The sequence below is a fragment of the Leuciscus leuciscus genome, assembly GCF_965113295.1.
Source record: "Leuciscus leuciscus genome assembly, chromosome: 3".
NCBI lineage: Eukaryota > Metazoa > Chordata > Actinopteri > Cypriniformes > Leuciscidae > Leuciscus > Leuciscus leuciscus.
In genome coordinates this window covers 9,019,782-9,037,693 of record NC_138727.1, presented here as the reverse complement: position 1 = coordinate 9,037,693, position 17,912 = coordinate 9,019,782, and the positions used below count along the sequence as shown (strand labels likewise).

The 17,912-nt window shown below is 39.2% G+C and overlaps 1 protein-coding gene across 2 annotated transcripts; it reads right to left on the bottom strand.

Annotated features, from left to right (window-relative positions):
- Positions 1 to 4,793: 4,793 nt before the first annotated feature.
- On the bottom strand, positions 4,794 to 17,704 carry uncx4.1 (Unc4.1 homeobox (C. elegans)). Of its 2 annotated transcripts, none has more exons than XM_082162744.1 (3): positions 17,477 to 17,704; positions 7,981 to 8,156; positions 4,794 to 6,351 (listed from the first exon to the last, which is right to left on the bottom strand). In XM_082162744.1, exons 1-3 carry the CDS (start codon positions 17,586 to 17,588, stop codon positions 5,449 to 5,451), a joined length of 1,191 nt encoding a protein of 396 aa, XP_082018870.1. In that variant the 5' UTR covers positions 17,589 to 17,704; the 3' UTR covers positions 4,794 to 5,448. The 2 variants fall into 2 exon arrangements, with proteins under 2 accessions (XP_082018870.1, XP_082018869.1); XM_082162743.1 differs by lacking the exon at positions 17,477 to 17,704 and adding an exon at positions 8,906 to 10,965 and having other exon boundaries at positions 4,807 to 6,351.
- Between the last annotated feature and the right edge of the window lie 208 nt (positions 17,705 to 17,912).

The window sequence follows — 17,912 nt, the reverse complement described above, 5'->3', positions numbered from 1 at the left end:
TGGCAGTAGTGCATCATTTTCACGTTTCCATCAACGGTTTCTGCAATATAGCTATGACAAATGTATGACCTTATTATGAAAACCTAAAACTTATGTCAATTCCCTCACTTCATGTATTTCAGGGTCAACTTCCTGCCTGCCCCACCCACCTACACAATGTCACACCAATGAGGGCATGAGGTCTGAGACCCCATAATCAAAATTGAATGCCCTCAGTAAAAACAAAAAAGTTTTTATTTTCACTCATTAGGCAAGAAAATATTCGCTGTATATTTATACTGTCCCATTTGACACTTATCACCTTTAATTCACCCCTAAGATTTGTACAAGACATGGAATTGAAGCGAAATCAGAAGTCAAACATTTTAATTCAGAACCTTAATTTAATTTTTATGATTTAACAGTTAGGCCGATGCCTTTTCTATTAGCCTGATGTTCGACACACAATAGGCTATTTCTTCCCTGGCATTTATTGAATAAATAAATGAGCATAATATGGAAATATTATATAGACACTGGTATTTGACAGCAGGTGAAGAACCTGCATAGGTGAAATAATAGCATATAGATATAAGCTTAGGTATATTTCCACTCTGTGCTTTACTGGAGACGTGTTTATTTTATATATATATATATATATATATATATATATATATATATATTATTTTTAAACCTGATATCTTGAACAGACAAAAATTTGATTCTCTGACGCACCTCTCCTGCCAATGTTAATTTATATTAGTCAACTAGATAGAAGGGCATGTTAAAAGCCTAGGCCTTTAGGCTAACTCAAAATATTAAGTGAAACATTCTTCAGTTGCTGCATTGAGTGGAAGGCTATAGATGGATTGTGACAATTTAATATGATAGCCTACCTGTGCTTTAGATCCAATTAAACAATGAGGACCCATCCGTGCTCAAATGTATGTGTGCAGGCCTATGTATTTGCACGGTGATGCTGAATCGATTTGACACCTCGGAATGAGGGAGATCTTATTTTTCACGCTCGTTTCGGGCTGTTGAAATAATCTGGTCTCATTAGTCGGCCGCCGAACTGGTCTGATTTATCCAGACTGTCAGTGACCCTGTAGTACCGCGGGTCCCGAATCAATCACCGAGCTTGAACGGCTAAACCTGAGACCAAAACGTGCTTGATTTATCTACCAAATTACAGAGGCCTAAAGACACGACCGAGGAAATTGTGCGCTACTCCCTCAAGCAGTGTAACATCTCAGGCCCACCCCCACTCAAAGGATCTCTAAACAAATTGTTGAGGGTCTTACAGACCACATTAAAGCGGTTATTTCTATATTACATTAAGAAACTTTCAGTTGCATTTTAGGTCACCCAAAAACAACATTTCAATTTCACCTGCTGCTAAACAGACAGAACAAATTGCGTTAGCATGACGACAACAGTAGGCTACATCGCTCGAGCACTTTCAGAAATGATCAGTATCAAACGGTATATCGGTGTAGCAACTGACATTATTTATCAATTTATTATTGGCTATTCCTATACCACAGTTATTTCAGGGGGGGGGGGGGGGGGGGGGGGGGGGGAATAAACAAAAACGTTAGAGGCGACAAAAGACATTATGGATTGCACTGACAAGAACCAGTTGATTTGGTCGTTGAGTGGTCATACCAACGCTAACTCATGACCAATTCGTACGAGTGAGTACGAGGAGGTTATAATTCGTACGATTTGTCTAAACCCCAGTGATTGGTAGGTTTAAAGGTGGGGGTCAGGGGTAGGTCATTCGTACGAATTCATACGAATTGGGCAACTGTAAAATATGTACGATTTAGCAAAAATCGTACGAGGGAGGTCGTATGAATTCGGACGAATTGCCGTGAGATTACATTGCAAACAAAAATGTTCCGAAAATTTAGTCGCATGGAAATGAAGAGTGAATTTAGCAAGGTTTACAGTGCATGACATGTTAAGTATGAAAATAAACGCGTTTATCGCCATTGAACTTCGAGAAGGTGAACCCAAATGCATCTAAAAGTATCCATGGTCAGGGTGTAGCAGGTTTTGTGTCTGCTCCAAATTCAGTGTGAACACGATGGCACAGTAGGCTATGTCCGCTTTGAGCCATATATAGGCCTAAATGCGACTCTGTTGGAGATTGGCTTCTGTAAATGGAATGCAGCATTAGGCTACTTAAAATTTGTAGGCCTAGTTGTGGTGATTTTTTTTATTTTTATTTTTTTTATTTTTTTGAAGTTTTGTCTTTTTATTTAGAATTTCAGATTTTCATTTATCGTTTCAAGTTTCTATATTTAGCTACAATTTAATGTTTCAAATATTACATTTCATAACATTATTTCTGTAATTATCATGTTGTCTATGATAAATGAGTGTATCATGTGTATCATAAAACAATCTGTGTATTATGCACTTTTTAATGGTAGGCTATAAATGGGAATTTACATTAAATTATTTAGGAAGTTGATATCCTGAAAAAAAAAAGTTATACAGGACTATGAATAAACCTAAAAACACCTATAGCCTATAGAATCACCTAAAACTCATTCAACATTCACATAAATATCAACAAAAAATATATTTTTATAGAAAAGGCCATGTGTCAATCCATATGCTTATTTGCCGCCCCTGCATATTCCTCCCACAGAAATTAAGCGAGTGCATGAGAATTGACGTTTTGTATTAGAATTGTGCAAAGGTTTTCTTTTTAAATAAAAAATGTGACATGCAATTAAATGAAAGACCTCAACCAGCATTAATGAAACCTGATATCCTAATTCCAAAACACAATGTTTTGGGCCATCATCCACGTTAAGGTTTTTATGGGTGGGGATTTCAAAAAGAAAGACAACCTCGTTGTCCGTTGTCTGTGCATGCGGCTCTAGGGTGGCAATCTCTCCCGGGAGAAAAGAGGAAATGAGATACGGAGATAGAAGGCTACGGGAGGTGGTAAATTAGCTGCCTGATCCGCACTCATTGGCGCATACACTTCCCCCATTAACCACACTCTCTCCACCCGGCTCTCTCTCTCTCTCTCTCTCTCTCTCTCTCTCTCTCTCGCGCTGCTGTTTCTCCACTCAATACCCGGGGCATGGCGGCCTTGTAGATTTATCATGCGGAGAAATGAATGTATGATGATCAGTTAAATTGAAAATCAGCAGCCGGCTGTCGATGAGAAGCAACACCTTCGTAATTAGCAAGAGAAATTGGGGCTTACGGACAGATAATAGCGTAAAAACAATTTACACTCCTCCCTTCTCCGTTTATAATGAGTCTCAGGGCTCAAAGTGAAAACTTTTTACTCCCTGAATCTATAAACCGAGTTCATAACGTGTACAAGACTAGATTACAGCACTGGGGGCCTGACCAGCCGTGAGGAGAGCCTGTAGTATCATCAATTCATTTAGTATAAATCAATTCATTGTTAGTCTTAATAAATTATAATGCCTAGCCTACTCGTGCTTGGAGGATCCCGAGTGCGATGTGTCAGACCTTTACAATCAACTCATATAAAACATGCCACTGTAAAATATAGCCTTTCTTACACTCATTTCGTACACTCATAACTACACTAAAACATTTATTTCTCCTCGCTGAAGTAGCACATCCCCCCAGAGAAGATCCCTTCTCTCATTATTTTTCCTATAAGCTAGGTCTCATGCAGTGCAAATAGCAGTAACCCGAAATAAGAAATTATGTAAATGTTATTAAGGCTAGAAGATGTCATTCATAGGGTAAAGCTCAGTCCCTCCGTTTACTTTTAATTTATTTGCAAATACAGGGGCTCAGTGAAGATGACCGGAGGCTGACAGTTTTACGTTTGTATAATAGGCTACTGCCCACTTCTACAGAATCTAAACTGTGTGTTGAGAAAATCTTTTAAGAAAAGTAATAATTAAAGGTTTGCTTTAAGAATCCAAAATCCATCATAGACCCATGCTGGGACCGTCTTTCCTTCTTGACACAGACATCCCTGATCATATTGATCACCATAGGCTAATTCACTTATACCCGCTACTATTTCAGTGCGGATGCTGTAACGTGCCATCATAAGTTGACCCTATGTAACATTATTATAGTAAACTGGTCTCTCTCGCTCTCGCTCTCGCTCGCTCTCTCTCTCTCTCTCTCTCTCTCTCTCTCTCTTTCTCTCTCTCTCTCTCTCTCTCTCTCTCTCTCTCTCTCTCTCTCTCTCTCTCTCTCTCTCTCTCTCTCTCTCTCTCTGTGTGTGTGTGGCCTGGTAAACCCATTATTGGGGGGAAAACGTCCCCACAAAAATGGCAATATCCGAAATCTTTGTCCTTGTGGGGACATTTTTTGGTCCCCATGAGGAAAACAGCTTATAAATCATACTAAGTGATGTTTTTTGAAAATGTAAAAATGCATAAAGTTCTCTGTAACGGATAGGTTTAGGGGTAGGGTTACAGTTTGTACAGTATAAAAATCATTATGTCTATGGAAAGTCCCCATAAAACATGAACACACAACGTGTGTGTGTGAGTGAGCGAGAGAGAGAGTAAGAGAGAGAGAGAGGGGAAGAAAGAGAGGGGGCCGTTCTTATAGAGCGACAAATGATCAATAGGCCGATAAGGCAGGAACATCAATGTACGCGACAGAACAATGAGGGATATCATCGAACATCTATCTTAATATTGCCGCCTACGCGTGCCCTGACAGGCCCGCGCGCCTCATGAAAATTCCACCCCGCGAATCACCCAGGCTTGCGCGCGCGCGCACACACACACTGACACACACATCCTCACACGTACGTTCGCAGCTGCCTGGGCTATTATTTCCCCATTTCAATCTGACTCGCCAGCCTTTCATGCTAATTCTATTATTGTTGGAAGTTTATGTGATTTCATATCGCTGGAATCGGTAATGCATAATAACCCTTCAGGCTAACAGAAAAAAAAAACGTATCCTCCCAGCCGCCACCGGGAAAATAATTACTTTCATATCAAAACTCCACAGGAGCTGACCGAGTCCTACCGCCCGCGGCGTGAGACCTCATTTTAACTGGAGGTTTTGAATGAATGAATTTGTTAAAGCAATAAACACGAGCCTGCTGTACAGCAGCCTCTCAAAACGATAAACAAAACAGACAGGATAACCGGAAGCACTGAGGTGGCAATACAAGGTGTTTTCTTTGACAATATTTTATTATTCGTATTATTATTACTTATCAAAATGTTACATATATAAATATTTTCGATACTTTATCATTTATACAACGTTTGAAGATATGTTGTTCTCGTAAGCTAACTTGTACCTTAAAGTTAGACGAGTCGCTGAATTGGAACAGATATTTTACGCCGAAACACATAGTTCACCTGAATAAAGAATATCCGTTTCTGAACAGTATAAAAAAATGAATCAAAACAGTCTTGTATAGAAAAACGTGTCTTTATCAGCTTTGGGATTATGATAAGTCACTTGGCGCCACTGGATAGTTCAGTCCATGTCAACGTCTTCTCCATCTTTGTTTGTGTCAGCATATTCAGACAGGTTAGGAGAGATGCTTTCTTTCTGGCTTGAGTTTGTGACAATGGACTCAGAGTCGTTTTCAAACGAATTTGATTCTGCAAAACATTTCTCTGAGCTTGTGTTTGAAGGCTGAGTGGAAGAAGAGTTCTTGCTTTCTCTTTGCAGCTCGGTGTCTTTGCACAAGTGATTGATGTTTTTCTGGTTTGAGGTTGAGATGTCTGTTGAGGAACAGTTGTGACCCGAGTGTCCTGAATCCTGACTCGGTTTCATCGCTGTCTGTGGCACAATGAAACCCAGCGGCTGGGTAATGGGATATAAAAGAAAATGGCCTTTACCAACCAGTGGTCGCTGCGGCGGTAACTGAGAAAAATCCAGGATAGTTTTTCTCCTGGGACTTGATTCGGCAAGTAAACTCTCCACACTGAATGGGTTGAGTTTCTGGAGCGTGGGGGCGCGTGTGAGACCGTTCGCGGGGTCCATGGGCTCCGCTGCCTCGTTGACTGTACTGGCTCTTTGGTGGCGTGGATGTTGGTCACAGATATGTTCTGTATGCTGTCTGTGAGTGCTAGGCTGAGGCCCGGTGTGTGGAGTGGACTCGCTATCGGTGCTCTGCGATACTCCACTGTCGCTGTCAGATCCAGGCGTGTGGAAGAGATCACCAGCTAACAGCTTGTTCTGGGATTTCAGCAGTTTGCGCTCCTGTTTTCGCTTCTTCTTTTCCATGCGCTCCAACTCCCGTCGTGCGATCTCCTCTGGGTCCATTGGTTCGCCGCTGCAGGTGGTGGGGTGAGAGTTGTGGGCCGGTCGACCGGGCCCTTTCTTCGTGTTCTCCTTTTTGCGCCATTTAGCTCGCCGGTTTTGGAACCACACCTAGAAAGCAAAGGTTGAGATTTTTTGTTTGTTTCAAAAGCATGTATATGGCAGACTCAATTAATATAAATGAACCTCGAATGCCAGAATTATTGTTAGACAAATTGCTTGAATAAATCTGACAAGCTCCTGAAATCTACAAATATTTCGTTTGTTTATCGCAATATTATCCTGTAATTACAAATCACAAAATTGTGTCTTTTTATTTAATTGTATTCATTTTTTTTTATTAAATAAAAAGGCAATATTGATAAAAAAAAATCATTTTCTAAATTTGACATCCAAGGTTCATCAACAATATGACACGAATTGGACAGAGGAAATGTTTTAATCCACACTCTTCATAGAACCTTTCCATTCCACAAAAGGTTATTATAGTAGAAAAGGCTTCTTCAGATTTTTTCAGACTATGGGGGAAAAAAGGTTATTTTAAAAACTGTTTACTGAAAGGTTCTTTGGGAAACCTTTCCATGGCACTGATGCTAAATCACCCATTTGGAACCTTTATTTTTAAGAGTGTAGGCATATTCTCTAGCATAAAGCCCTTAGCCACAGATGCGCTTGTCTTAATTGTCAATTGATTTAATGTAATGGCTCACTCTCAATCTTTCAATTAAGCCTGGTTCTTGCGTGGCTAATTTGGGCCTGTTCCCCTAAAGTTCATTTAGGCGCGTATAAGCGCTAGGACAGATTTGGCCCAGCAGAGGTAGAGAGCAGCAGGCTCGCACCTCACACCCAGACCCCTCACATGGCGACTGCCGTCTGTTCAGCGCTGATAACACCACAGTTAGCATCCACCAGCAGGCTAAGACGCATACTAACATAGAGACATCGAGGCTATACATGACAATAGCTGTGTATACGCATGAAATGTTAATGTCGGTAAAATCTGTGAGCACACAAACCTAACGATAAAGAAGGCTAATCTTCCTTGAGGAATAAGAATAATACAAAGCTTAGCTTTTAACTCCCCAAACAAGTCTGCTTCTCATCCAGCGTCGAATTTCGACAAAAAGGGAAAATGCAGACAAAGGCTGCACGTCCAACGCTTATAGCATCACAATCCACTGGCCTATATTTCATTTAGTAAAGAATTGGTAAAACTGATCATATATTAACTAAAAATGTTAGTAAATGTGTTTAATATATTAGTCAATAAAACAAGACATTTGTATAATTGTAAAATATCTAAATGACAGCATTTTTGTCTTAATAAAATTGACAAATTGTTTATAATAATCTGCTTTAGAATTGAATGCATTTGCAGCTGAATCTGTTATGAATAAATTGTTGTCCACATCAGGCTAATGTTATAAGATCTTTCATGTTTTTAATTGATGAAATGATGGTTGAACATTAAACATTTGAACATTGCTACTATTTTAAAATGTATATGCTGTTGTCATGCATTTAGAAAAATAATTCTAACTTTTAGCATTTAAAAGCTTACATTTTTAATTAGCATTTAGCATTGTAAAAAAGAAAAAGAAAAGGTAGGCCAATAGCATGGTTATATAACATGGAGTGAATCTGCTATAGCTAATTCTGTGTCTGTTAATAATAAATAAGCCATTGCAATAAAGGTCAATTAAATATTTTGTTATGACATAAAAACAAACCAGCGTTTACCTGAACACGTGACTCAACAAGGTCTAGACGTAGCGCGAGCGCCTCGCGCATGAACACGTCCGGATAATGGCTTTCGTTGAACGCTTTCTCTAGTTCCTCCAGCTGCCAGCCCGTAAAATTTGTACGCGTTCGCCTCCGTTTACAACCAGGGCTTTCCTTGTCGGGGTCTCCGGCATCTAGGATCACAGAGTATGTGAGAACGCGCATGCAAACATGAACATACACACTATTCCATTTAGAATAGTCTACATAACATTTTAGTAACAGAAACACTATAATTTTATAACAATCCAGTGGTTGTCAAATAAAAAAACTAGAATAATTTGTCCATAAATAATGAGTCCAGTGCCCGATGTATGACATTAAACTAATTAACCTTTGGAGTATAGGCTACATTAAAACATTTTTTTTTTTTTAACCTGTGATTGCCATGCATGATTCTTAAAATACAGCCTACAGAAATAATGTGATTAATAATGTGATTAAGTTCAATGCCGTGTTTTATTTCACAGTCATTTGTAACACATTTAGCCTACATAATATGCGTGTTTATTGATTCACACAGTCTAGAATTACAAATAGACTTCGGCTAGCCCATAAAACATGAATCAAACGCCTTTAAACCCACAGAAAATAATCTGTTATCCTGATGAGGATTATAAAACATTTCATTATTATCAGTGTATTATAAGTCCGAGTAAAATCGGCCTACTTTCTAGTTTACCTGAAATCATGGAAACGAAACAAAGCTTCTATTTCTTAAGTGTGCAATTTACAAATAAAATAAAAGAAAAGTATTCCATATTCTTTTGGCGAGCGAGAGGCCTCGCGTAACTTAAATATTTCCCCAAAACTGTTGATAATATAACTGTATAGCCTACTATATTCTACATGGAATAGAAGAAGCGGATGACCATTCTCTTACCGCTGAGTTTATACTGATTATCCCCGTTAACACCACATCCAGATCCGAGCAATGGGTTGGAGTTTGCAACAGACGCTGAGCATGATCCGTTAAGTAATCCGTCTATAGAAAAAGGAACAGCGACCGCTGACTGTAGCTGGTGTCCGGTGATATCGTAAACATGATGGTGACCGAGGTGGTAGGGGAAACCCATTCCAACCATGCCCCCCAAAGAGCCTCCAAACTGGGCATGAGGATGCTCGAGGATCCGGCTATCCATCATTGCATCTCCGGGATCAGGGAAGCGTCTGTCTGGCCAAAACAAGCTCCAACTCTTCCCTCAGTGCGCATGCAGGAGCCGTGAAAGGACGTGCGGCGTTCACATGCTTTGCGATCCCAATTAAGGAATAAGGAGACCGAGGCAGGCGTGCAGGCTTTACGCTCTTTCCTACTTTGTCAACATCAACTCTCCCCTTGTCCAAATAACTAGCTCTCGCGCTAGGGAATTCGTGACCAATAAGAAACGTTAATCGTCGGTGACGTCAGAGCCACGACACGAGCGTTTTCCATATCGATTGCTAATTATACCTGACATCCACCTCAATAAACAATACCAGCGCTGTCACAACACGACACGAGACATCACAACTAGACGGGAGGGAGGAGAAAGGGGAGGAGGCGAAACCGGCAAATTGATTGATTCCCGACTAAATTCTAAACAGCGACTACATAAACACACACTGATTCTGTTCCAATAGCTTACTGTTCTGCTCTGAAAGCCTCGTTCGTTCGTTCTATGAAAACAAAATAACAAATAGGCTACTAACAACCGAAAACGTCAAGTGCCTCATACTTTTCAAGGAACGTCTTGCTCTCTCTGAATGCGTAAAATGATGTTCTCCCATTACGCGGAGGCATGGTTCCCTGAATAGAGTGATCCTATAACGGACGGAGAATCACCCACCCTGTTGCGAGCTGTCAAGATGAATTTAAAACTACAAGCACCTCAGCCTTTCTAATATCTACACGCGAGCGCGCCTCGAACTCATTTCCACTGTTCTGATTACTGTGGCCATGATTTTGGCAGGTGTTATGAAAAAAATTCTGGAGGTGGAAACAAAAGTGAGTCTGACAGAATAACTGTGAGGGGGGGGCAAGCTATATGAAAGCACAAACGTGTTTGTCTTCTAGATTATTGGCTTATACAGCGTTAAAGAACTGACATGCTTAATAGGCTAACTTCATGCAAATAATCAATTATGCTTCTGATCATTTGTGTCTACTAGAGGAAGTGTGGTGTGAGAAGGTCATAATAATCAATTTTACATATAAAATAATACATTTTAAAAGAAGGTAACAAATACATACACTATTGACTTATTTTAAGGGTAAATGACAATATCCTAAGGAAAAAAAAATCTTAATTATGTCATAAATTAAAATGTTAAGGTGAAATCATATTGCACACATCACACGTTAGAGTATTGGGCACAGAAAAATATTAGATGATAATGATTATTTATTTCCTGATTATGAGATGTAAAAATGATGTGATGGCTGTAAACTTTTATTTATTTTTTTATTTATGATGTAGTTCCTCTGCCTCTATAATTGTTTAATGTTTAATTAAACGCTGTCCAGCACATGTTCAGTTTGTGTGTGTGTGTGTGTAAGCGAGCGAGAGAGAGAGAGAAAGAGAGAGATGGTTCTGAATACAGGATGGTAATCAATCCTGTCCATGTATAAAGTAGTATACGGGTCTTTCCCTCTCCCTGCTCTCCTTCATTACCGAGAATTAATTCCACTTTATTTATCCAATTTCTCCAGCTGCCAGAACGTTAATTTGAGTTGAAATTTCTCACCACTCGCTCGCTTACACTGACCCTCAGTAGCACCCTGGTGTGTAGTAATAACCTAAATCTTTCAACAGAGGGGCACGAAAATTGTTACCTTATTAGCATGCAAATTGTTTAATTAATATTATTAAGAAGAAGCATATAATCCGTTCGTCACTTGACCCCGCAGTCTGTTGGCTGGCCGCCTCTCTGCATTTCAATGTGTTCATTTCAAATCAGCACTTTGAAAAAAAAGGGCCTCTCTACTAGGGCTAGTCTCTTTCAAAGCACACAGTCCCTGCGTGAGCGCGCGTTTGATGCTACTTGGTTTGTCATTTCATCACTTCGCATACAGGAATTATGGAAATCGTTTCATTCTGGTCCTCCCCCGACATCTAAGTTCAATAATTGGCTTCTTGTAGTTTGCTTTTTGAAAACCGCTTCTTGAAAGGGCACCCCTCCGGTTCTGAGCAAACGCTATCCGCTAGACGCGCGTGGCTCCTGGGTAGACAACCCTTGACACGCGGCCCCTGCGAAGCGTTGCAAAGCGCCCGTTGTTTTTAATCCGGCGGAGTGACTGTGTCAGATGCGCGGGCTTTAATTAACTTGATAATCATAAGTACGCAAGCCACACAAGGGCCAGGGTTCAGTGCGTTTTCGCACACTTTCGCTATTTTAATATGTATCTCATAGCAATATTATATAAAAAAAATATTAAGAATCAACACATGTCAAAATTAAACAGCCTATATTGCCCAATGCATTTATGGAAACCCGAAACCCACCTAGATGTTCTTCTGCATCTGTACATTGAGATTGGGATACACTAAGGTGTCTGTGTTACAGTGTAATTATACATTTATGTACTGTGTAATAATAATTAACAACATGCACTTACTATAGGGTTATGGTTCACTACATTTCTGCTCAGAGTAGAATAAACATTTTTACACTTAACCCTTTTATAGCGGTTAAAGGGGTCCGATATATTTATGGTCGTATTAAAATCCATACAAACTTTAGCCAGGAAGATGGAATGGACTGGGCTGTTCATAAACTCTCATCTCACTCTGAAGCTTGAAGCAACATATTTTTTTAAACGATAATCATAAATAACCATTAGGCTCGAATAAAACATTTTAATTAAAAAAATCAATATACTACTTTTGAAGGTCTTAATTACTAAATTAACTTAATGTGAGTTCATTTGAAGCTATCAAAACTGAGCAGCACATTAGTCGATGAACAGATAATTAGAGTGTGAAACGTAAATTAATTGTTGAAAGTCATTTGATCCACAAACGGAACCAATTAAAGTGTAAAATGATTTTCCTTTCTGTGTTTGTGTTTCACTCAAGCACATAGTTTGGTGTTTTAGTAGGAAACTAGGCTATCCCACCAGGCAAATTTCCCTCTAATCCCGCTCAGCTAATCATGCAATTAAAACTTTCCCGCGCGCTAATTATCTGCAATTGTTGGTCTGGCAGCAGAGAAAGCAGAAAGTAAAAGCGATTGATCCGAGTTTTAATTCACTTCATTTCAGATTGAGAGAGAGAGAAAGAGGGGGAGAGAGAAAAAGCAATTCCCCTTCAAATTACCTTATTCAGCCTTGACAACCTACAATGCCCTTCAGGAATCTTACCCTGGTCTGCATTTATGAGGTATAGGGCAAAATGGAATCCTTTTAATAACAATAACTCAAACTTCTATTAGAGTAATACTTTTATTTCAATTAAAACTGACTTATCACCTTTTGCTAAAACGTGCTTAATATGCCAAAAATTATCAATGCTTGACGGACCCCGAGCAGAGATTGTCTAATTGTAATCAGCGAATCGAAGGTGCTTGTCGCTTCCCGTTGCCTCGCGCTGGTATGCACGGAAATAGAACTAATTTACTCTCCTCCCCGGGGAAATCCGCTGAACAGATTAACATTTTCAAAATATAGTAATAATATTATTTGAGCAATGGCGATGACGCCAATTTTTCGAAGCCTTTGTGAGAGTAATTTACATATTTTTCCAGTCCACTATTTTCTCCCGTTAATCACTCTTTGAAACTGAAGGACACATGAATGTGTAGCACTTGCACGTGGGGTGGGAGCGCGCTCCTCTGTGGCTGTGCGCTTATGCGCTCGCGCTAACAGCATATTGATTCTATCCATCCCCATGAAAAGTGAGGAAAATGAGCAGAAAAGACCTGTGACACGACTTCATTGATGATCAAGCACACAGGTATCACAGCTGTCAAAAACTTGAACTGTCATGTGGAGGAAGAAGAAAACATTCTTTTATCGCCACCTAGCGTCGTGCGATTTTGTGTGGCTTAAAGGTGCCCCAAAAAAAGAGCAGATGTCTATATGGCGTCAAACCAAAAACCTTTACACCATTTATAACTAGCAAATTGATTTAATCACAATAAAAAATTATTATTTTTTTAAATAAAGAATTCTAACTTAATTGAATGAAAACATATTTAAATGGAAAACGTTCTTTTTTAAACAAATTCTTGAAAAAGTTCTTCTTGACCTGAAAAAACGTGCCTTAAAAAAAAAAGAAGATAAAAAAAAAAAGTACACGTACAAAAGTTTTTCAAAGAGGGCCCAAATAAAGTATGTTTGTCTTAAAACTAGTTTTAAGAATTTCAGTCTTTTAATTTGACTTATTAGTAAGATAAAAACATAAGAAAGAAAAAAACAAGCAGTCATGGGGCTCTATGCCAACTGTCTGTTACAACAGCTAGATTTGTTTTTACTTTACACACCTATATCAAATATTAAGAGAGAGAGAGAGAGAGAGAGAACTGAAAACATGTTCTTTACAGAAAAGGTGTATTCAAGTCATTTTGTATTTTTCCTATATTTTTGAATAACTTAATAGATCCGGACAAAACAATGCTTTAAATCGTAAATCGTTAAAAAACAACTTTAAATCGTTTACTGATCACTGTAAATATGTTTTAGAGAGTTACAAATTAACTCTTATAAAAAAATATAAAAAGTCATATGTCAATGAACGATTATTGATAGAGGCAAGTCAAGAAGTGCTGGGAGACTTCAGTTCCTCAGACAGCTCAGGATCAGCCATCTCTCTAAGTAAATAAATCTCAGACATCATGAGAATCAATCGTGTCATCCGCCGGGGTATCAATCAGGTTCTATAGATGTACACTGACCGCGGTCGTTCGTGAGGGCCTTGAATAGTTCATATCTCTTTGTTATCCACACTGCTCTAATCCCCTGGTGACTCGCGGGCTCACGGTTGTTCGGGTCTGGGACAATAAAGCATGGGAGGAGGAGGAGCGTCAACTATTATTTTCGGCCGACGCGGCCATCTGCTGCGCAACCCAACACCCCAGAGACGGCCCAGTATCCACACTGTAAACCAGCGAAGATGTTTTAATTAAGGCGAGGCAGGTTAACTCCGCTGCCTAATGAATTGCCTTCGTTGCCCTCCCCTTGTCGTCCAAAAGAGCTGCTTGTCTCGGCCCCCTCTATAGAAACTATAGAAACAAAAGTTCTAAAATCCTGGTCTAGAAGTAGGCCTAGCCTATACCACAGCATAGCACATTTGTACGTCTCTCTTATTTACCGCATCTTTAGGCTGTTTATATCACCAATAGCATTAGAGCATTATCATTAGACTAAATCTTATAAGATTTATTTATTTTCATTCAAACTTTAGCCTAATTCTCAATCGGCCTTTACATGTTATGGGAAGGATAATAAAAAAGCATAGCCTGTATTAGGTAAAAAATAGTTTAACATTAATATTGAATATTTTTATAACATTTATAACAATACAGAAAACATTATTCTTCAATAATTTGTTCTCCAATATAGGCTATAGGCCTATTTGCTCATTACCAAAAGATGGTTCTCATGACGTTATACACAGTTAAGCAAAGGAGGTGTAAATTGTGCGACAGAATAATTAGACGAGCCTATTAAATACATAATTGTGTTTATGGAACCCGAGTCTAATTAAATGTAGCCTACTTAATTAGGCTACTCAACAGACGACTCGGATGGTAGTCACAGCGCTTCCTAGTGGTGATCTGAGTCATTGCCTCTCCCAAGAACTCCATATCTGCCACATTAAATTAAGATTAGGCCTATATCGTTTATAGTTGTAATACCATGTGATTAGATAGCACACATACGTCTGCAAGATGTCTGTTAAAGAGCGCTTCATCTGGAGAGCATCTGCTGTGTCAACATCTGAGAGATGTTTTTAAGATGTCAGTCTTACATACATTCTAAATAATAAAAAATCCTAAAGTCATTTTCTAAATGTCTATTTAAAGTCTGACAGGAAACGTCCTAGAGAAGTATTTCAGATGAGCAATCACTCAAAAAAAAAGGGGGGGAAACCAGATGGAAACACACACATCAAACAGACATCTTTGCGAAGTAAGTGTGCACATAAAATGTGGCTTACAATTAGCAGCTGTCCGTGAGTAGGCTGTCTTCCCCCAAACTATTTAGACTCGTTAAACAAATTCTACCGAAAGTCAAACTTGTTTTACTTTTAAGCTCAGTGTTTCTCAAACTATACTGGTGGATGCATTTGGCCTTCGTGCTCGGATCTAACTGGTTAATTAAAAACAGCTCATGTTTGCTCAAGTTAATAAAAGGACTAAATTATTCACTTTGGGGACCTGACTCCCAGAGCGCTTTAAATCATCCCGGGACAATATTGTAACTCTCTCCCTCCGCTCTGATGAAACGCTGAGGGGTCCTGTCACTGGTCGGAACCCCCTCCTCACTTTCCATCTGTCCCTCTTTGTCCTCCCTATAAAGCGTGTGTATTTTAGCTCATTGTCTTTCACACATTTATTGACACCTTTTTTAATTCGGCGCTTCTGTCGGCCTTCTCTAGCCGCGGGGCGCCAATCTCTTCCGCTCCATTAGCTCATTGAAACAGGAGTCTGGTTAAACAAAAGAGATGCAATCTGATCCTCTGTCCCATCTCCCTCTCTGAGTCCATACATGTCTCTCATGCACACCACGGGTTTTCGCGCCCTGTTTGTCAGTGAGACTGGCCTGTTCGTTCGCGAGCCAGCGGGGAAGGGGATCTTATTAGCATTAAAAGCCTACACCGTGAAATTCATTTATAATTGCTAGAGAGTGAGAGAGAGAGAGAGATAGCGAAAGCATATGCGTCCCGAATTACGTTTGAATAAGTTTGTGATATGTTAACATGGAATGGAATGCGACAGACTGCAATTATGACGCCTTTGTGACTGTCAAATTCGATTCATAAGAGGCTCGTTCCACGGTGAGCGCCCGTGGAGAAGAAAGTGAGGTGAATCTTAATGTAGCTAAAGAGAAGGCTTAGAGATTTCCGCTGGAAGAAACGAAAAGCAGTCCAAACAATATAATAAAGTCGGGAAAATGGCATACATTTATTGCCAGTATTTCCTGATGCTTGTTCAATCGGCGTAAAATGCACAGAAGCTTTAAACTGATCTTGTCTATCAATCATATCATAGGTTTACACAGGTTGGTGGTGAGCGAACCAGGTGTGCTACTATCTGGCAGATCAAGCAATATACTCTCTTTCTTTCTAATATCTCCACCACAAAAGAGGTTTGAGATCCTAAATGTGCAGTGGACTCAATGACCAGGATTGAGAACTATTGTATTGAGATAACTGACAGTGGTCAAGTGTCACGTGTCTTATAAGAGACTGATGAAGTGTGACTCAATGCTAATGCACCATATGTGAAGGCCACAGATGCATGAATTCCTTATTAGGATGCAGGAAGTGCCTCCTCACGTTTTTGTGATATCTTTTGCAAAGCATAACCTGAACCTCAAGGTTTACAATTTGTTGAACAGGCAGTATAACACACACACACACACACACACACGTCTGGTTTGCTATCTTTGTGGGGACTCTCCATTGACGTAATGGTTTTTATACTTTACAAACTGTATATTCTATCCCTTTACACTAACTCTATACCCCTAAACCAACCCATCACAGAAAACTTTCTGCATTTGTAAATTTTCAAAAAAGCTCATTCTGTATGATTTTTAAGCTTGTTTCCTCATGGGGACCTCAATTTATGTCCCCACGGTGACAAGTCCCCATGAGTATGGGTGCATTCAGGTTGAAGTCCCCACTAGAAAAACAAGCACACGCACACACACTGGAAAAAAATTATAATGTCCAATGGACACAATTGCACATTAGATAATTTAATTCTAAATCAATTAAAATCATTAAATTATTCTAGTATTTAGAGCATTGATATACAATTTTAATTTCTTTTCATGGTCATTCTTTTTGAATAATCTTTTAAAGGTAGTACAAAAAATAAACTGTTTAGGAATAATTTAATCAAATATTGATCAAAGCCTAAAATACAAAAAGTTGTCCATTAATGTGACAGCACTGACTTCATCCCAATGTATTGACACCCACACACCATTTTAGTAGTTTGATTAACACTCATTACCTTCGGTTTTAAGAAATCTGCTGCCATCTACTGGTCACCTTTACATCCAGCAGAGGCTTGAAACTGAAAGTGTGTTCTTAAAGTAACATGAATGTCAAATCAATTTCTTTATTTCAATCGTATTATTTGACTTGAACAGCCTTCTTAAAAAATAAAAATTTCAGGGACAGCTGCTGCTATTTGGATGAAAAGTAGCTTAGGCAGACCATAACCTCTTCAAAAACTACAACCAAGCAGAAAAAAAAAATACAAATACATTATAATTGCAATGGATATCATTTATTACACTTACCGTGCATGAATTTAAAAGGCTCGTCCGTACGAATGTAGTGGTGGATGTCTTTCTGATTCAGTATAAACAGACAGAATTCATTCAGTACCATGGACAGCGCCATCGAGTTCATTTTGTACTAGTCTATAGTACTGTGACTGTTACAGTCAAAGCACAGTAGAGCTGTTGGGTTAAAGCGATGCATAATGCCGTGTGGGTCACGAAATTTATAATGGATGCATATGTTAAATGAGAAAAGGAGGAAAATGAATCACTTAAGTAGGCTATCGTTATTTAACCGTACCTGATTGTATACATCAGCTGAACTACAACGGGAAACTACATTCAACTATTTGTAGCCTATTGCTACACTAGTCAATTCCTAATGAAAAAGTAAGTCAGGCGCAGGATGATGACGACTAAACTGACTAGCTGTGGTCCGTCCAATGACAACAGT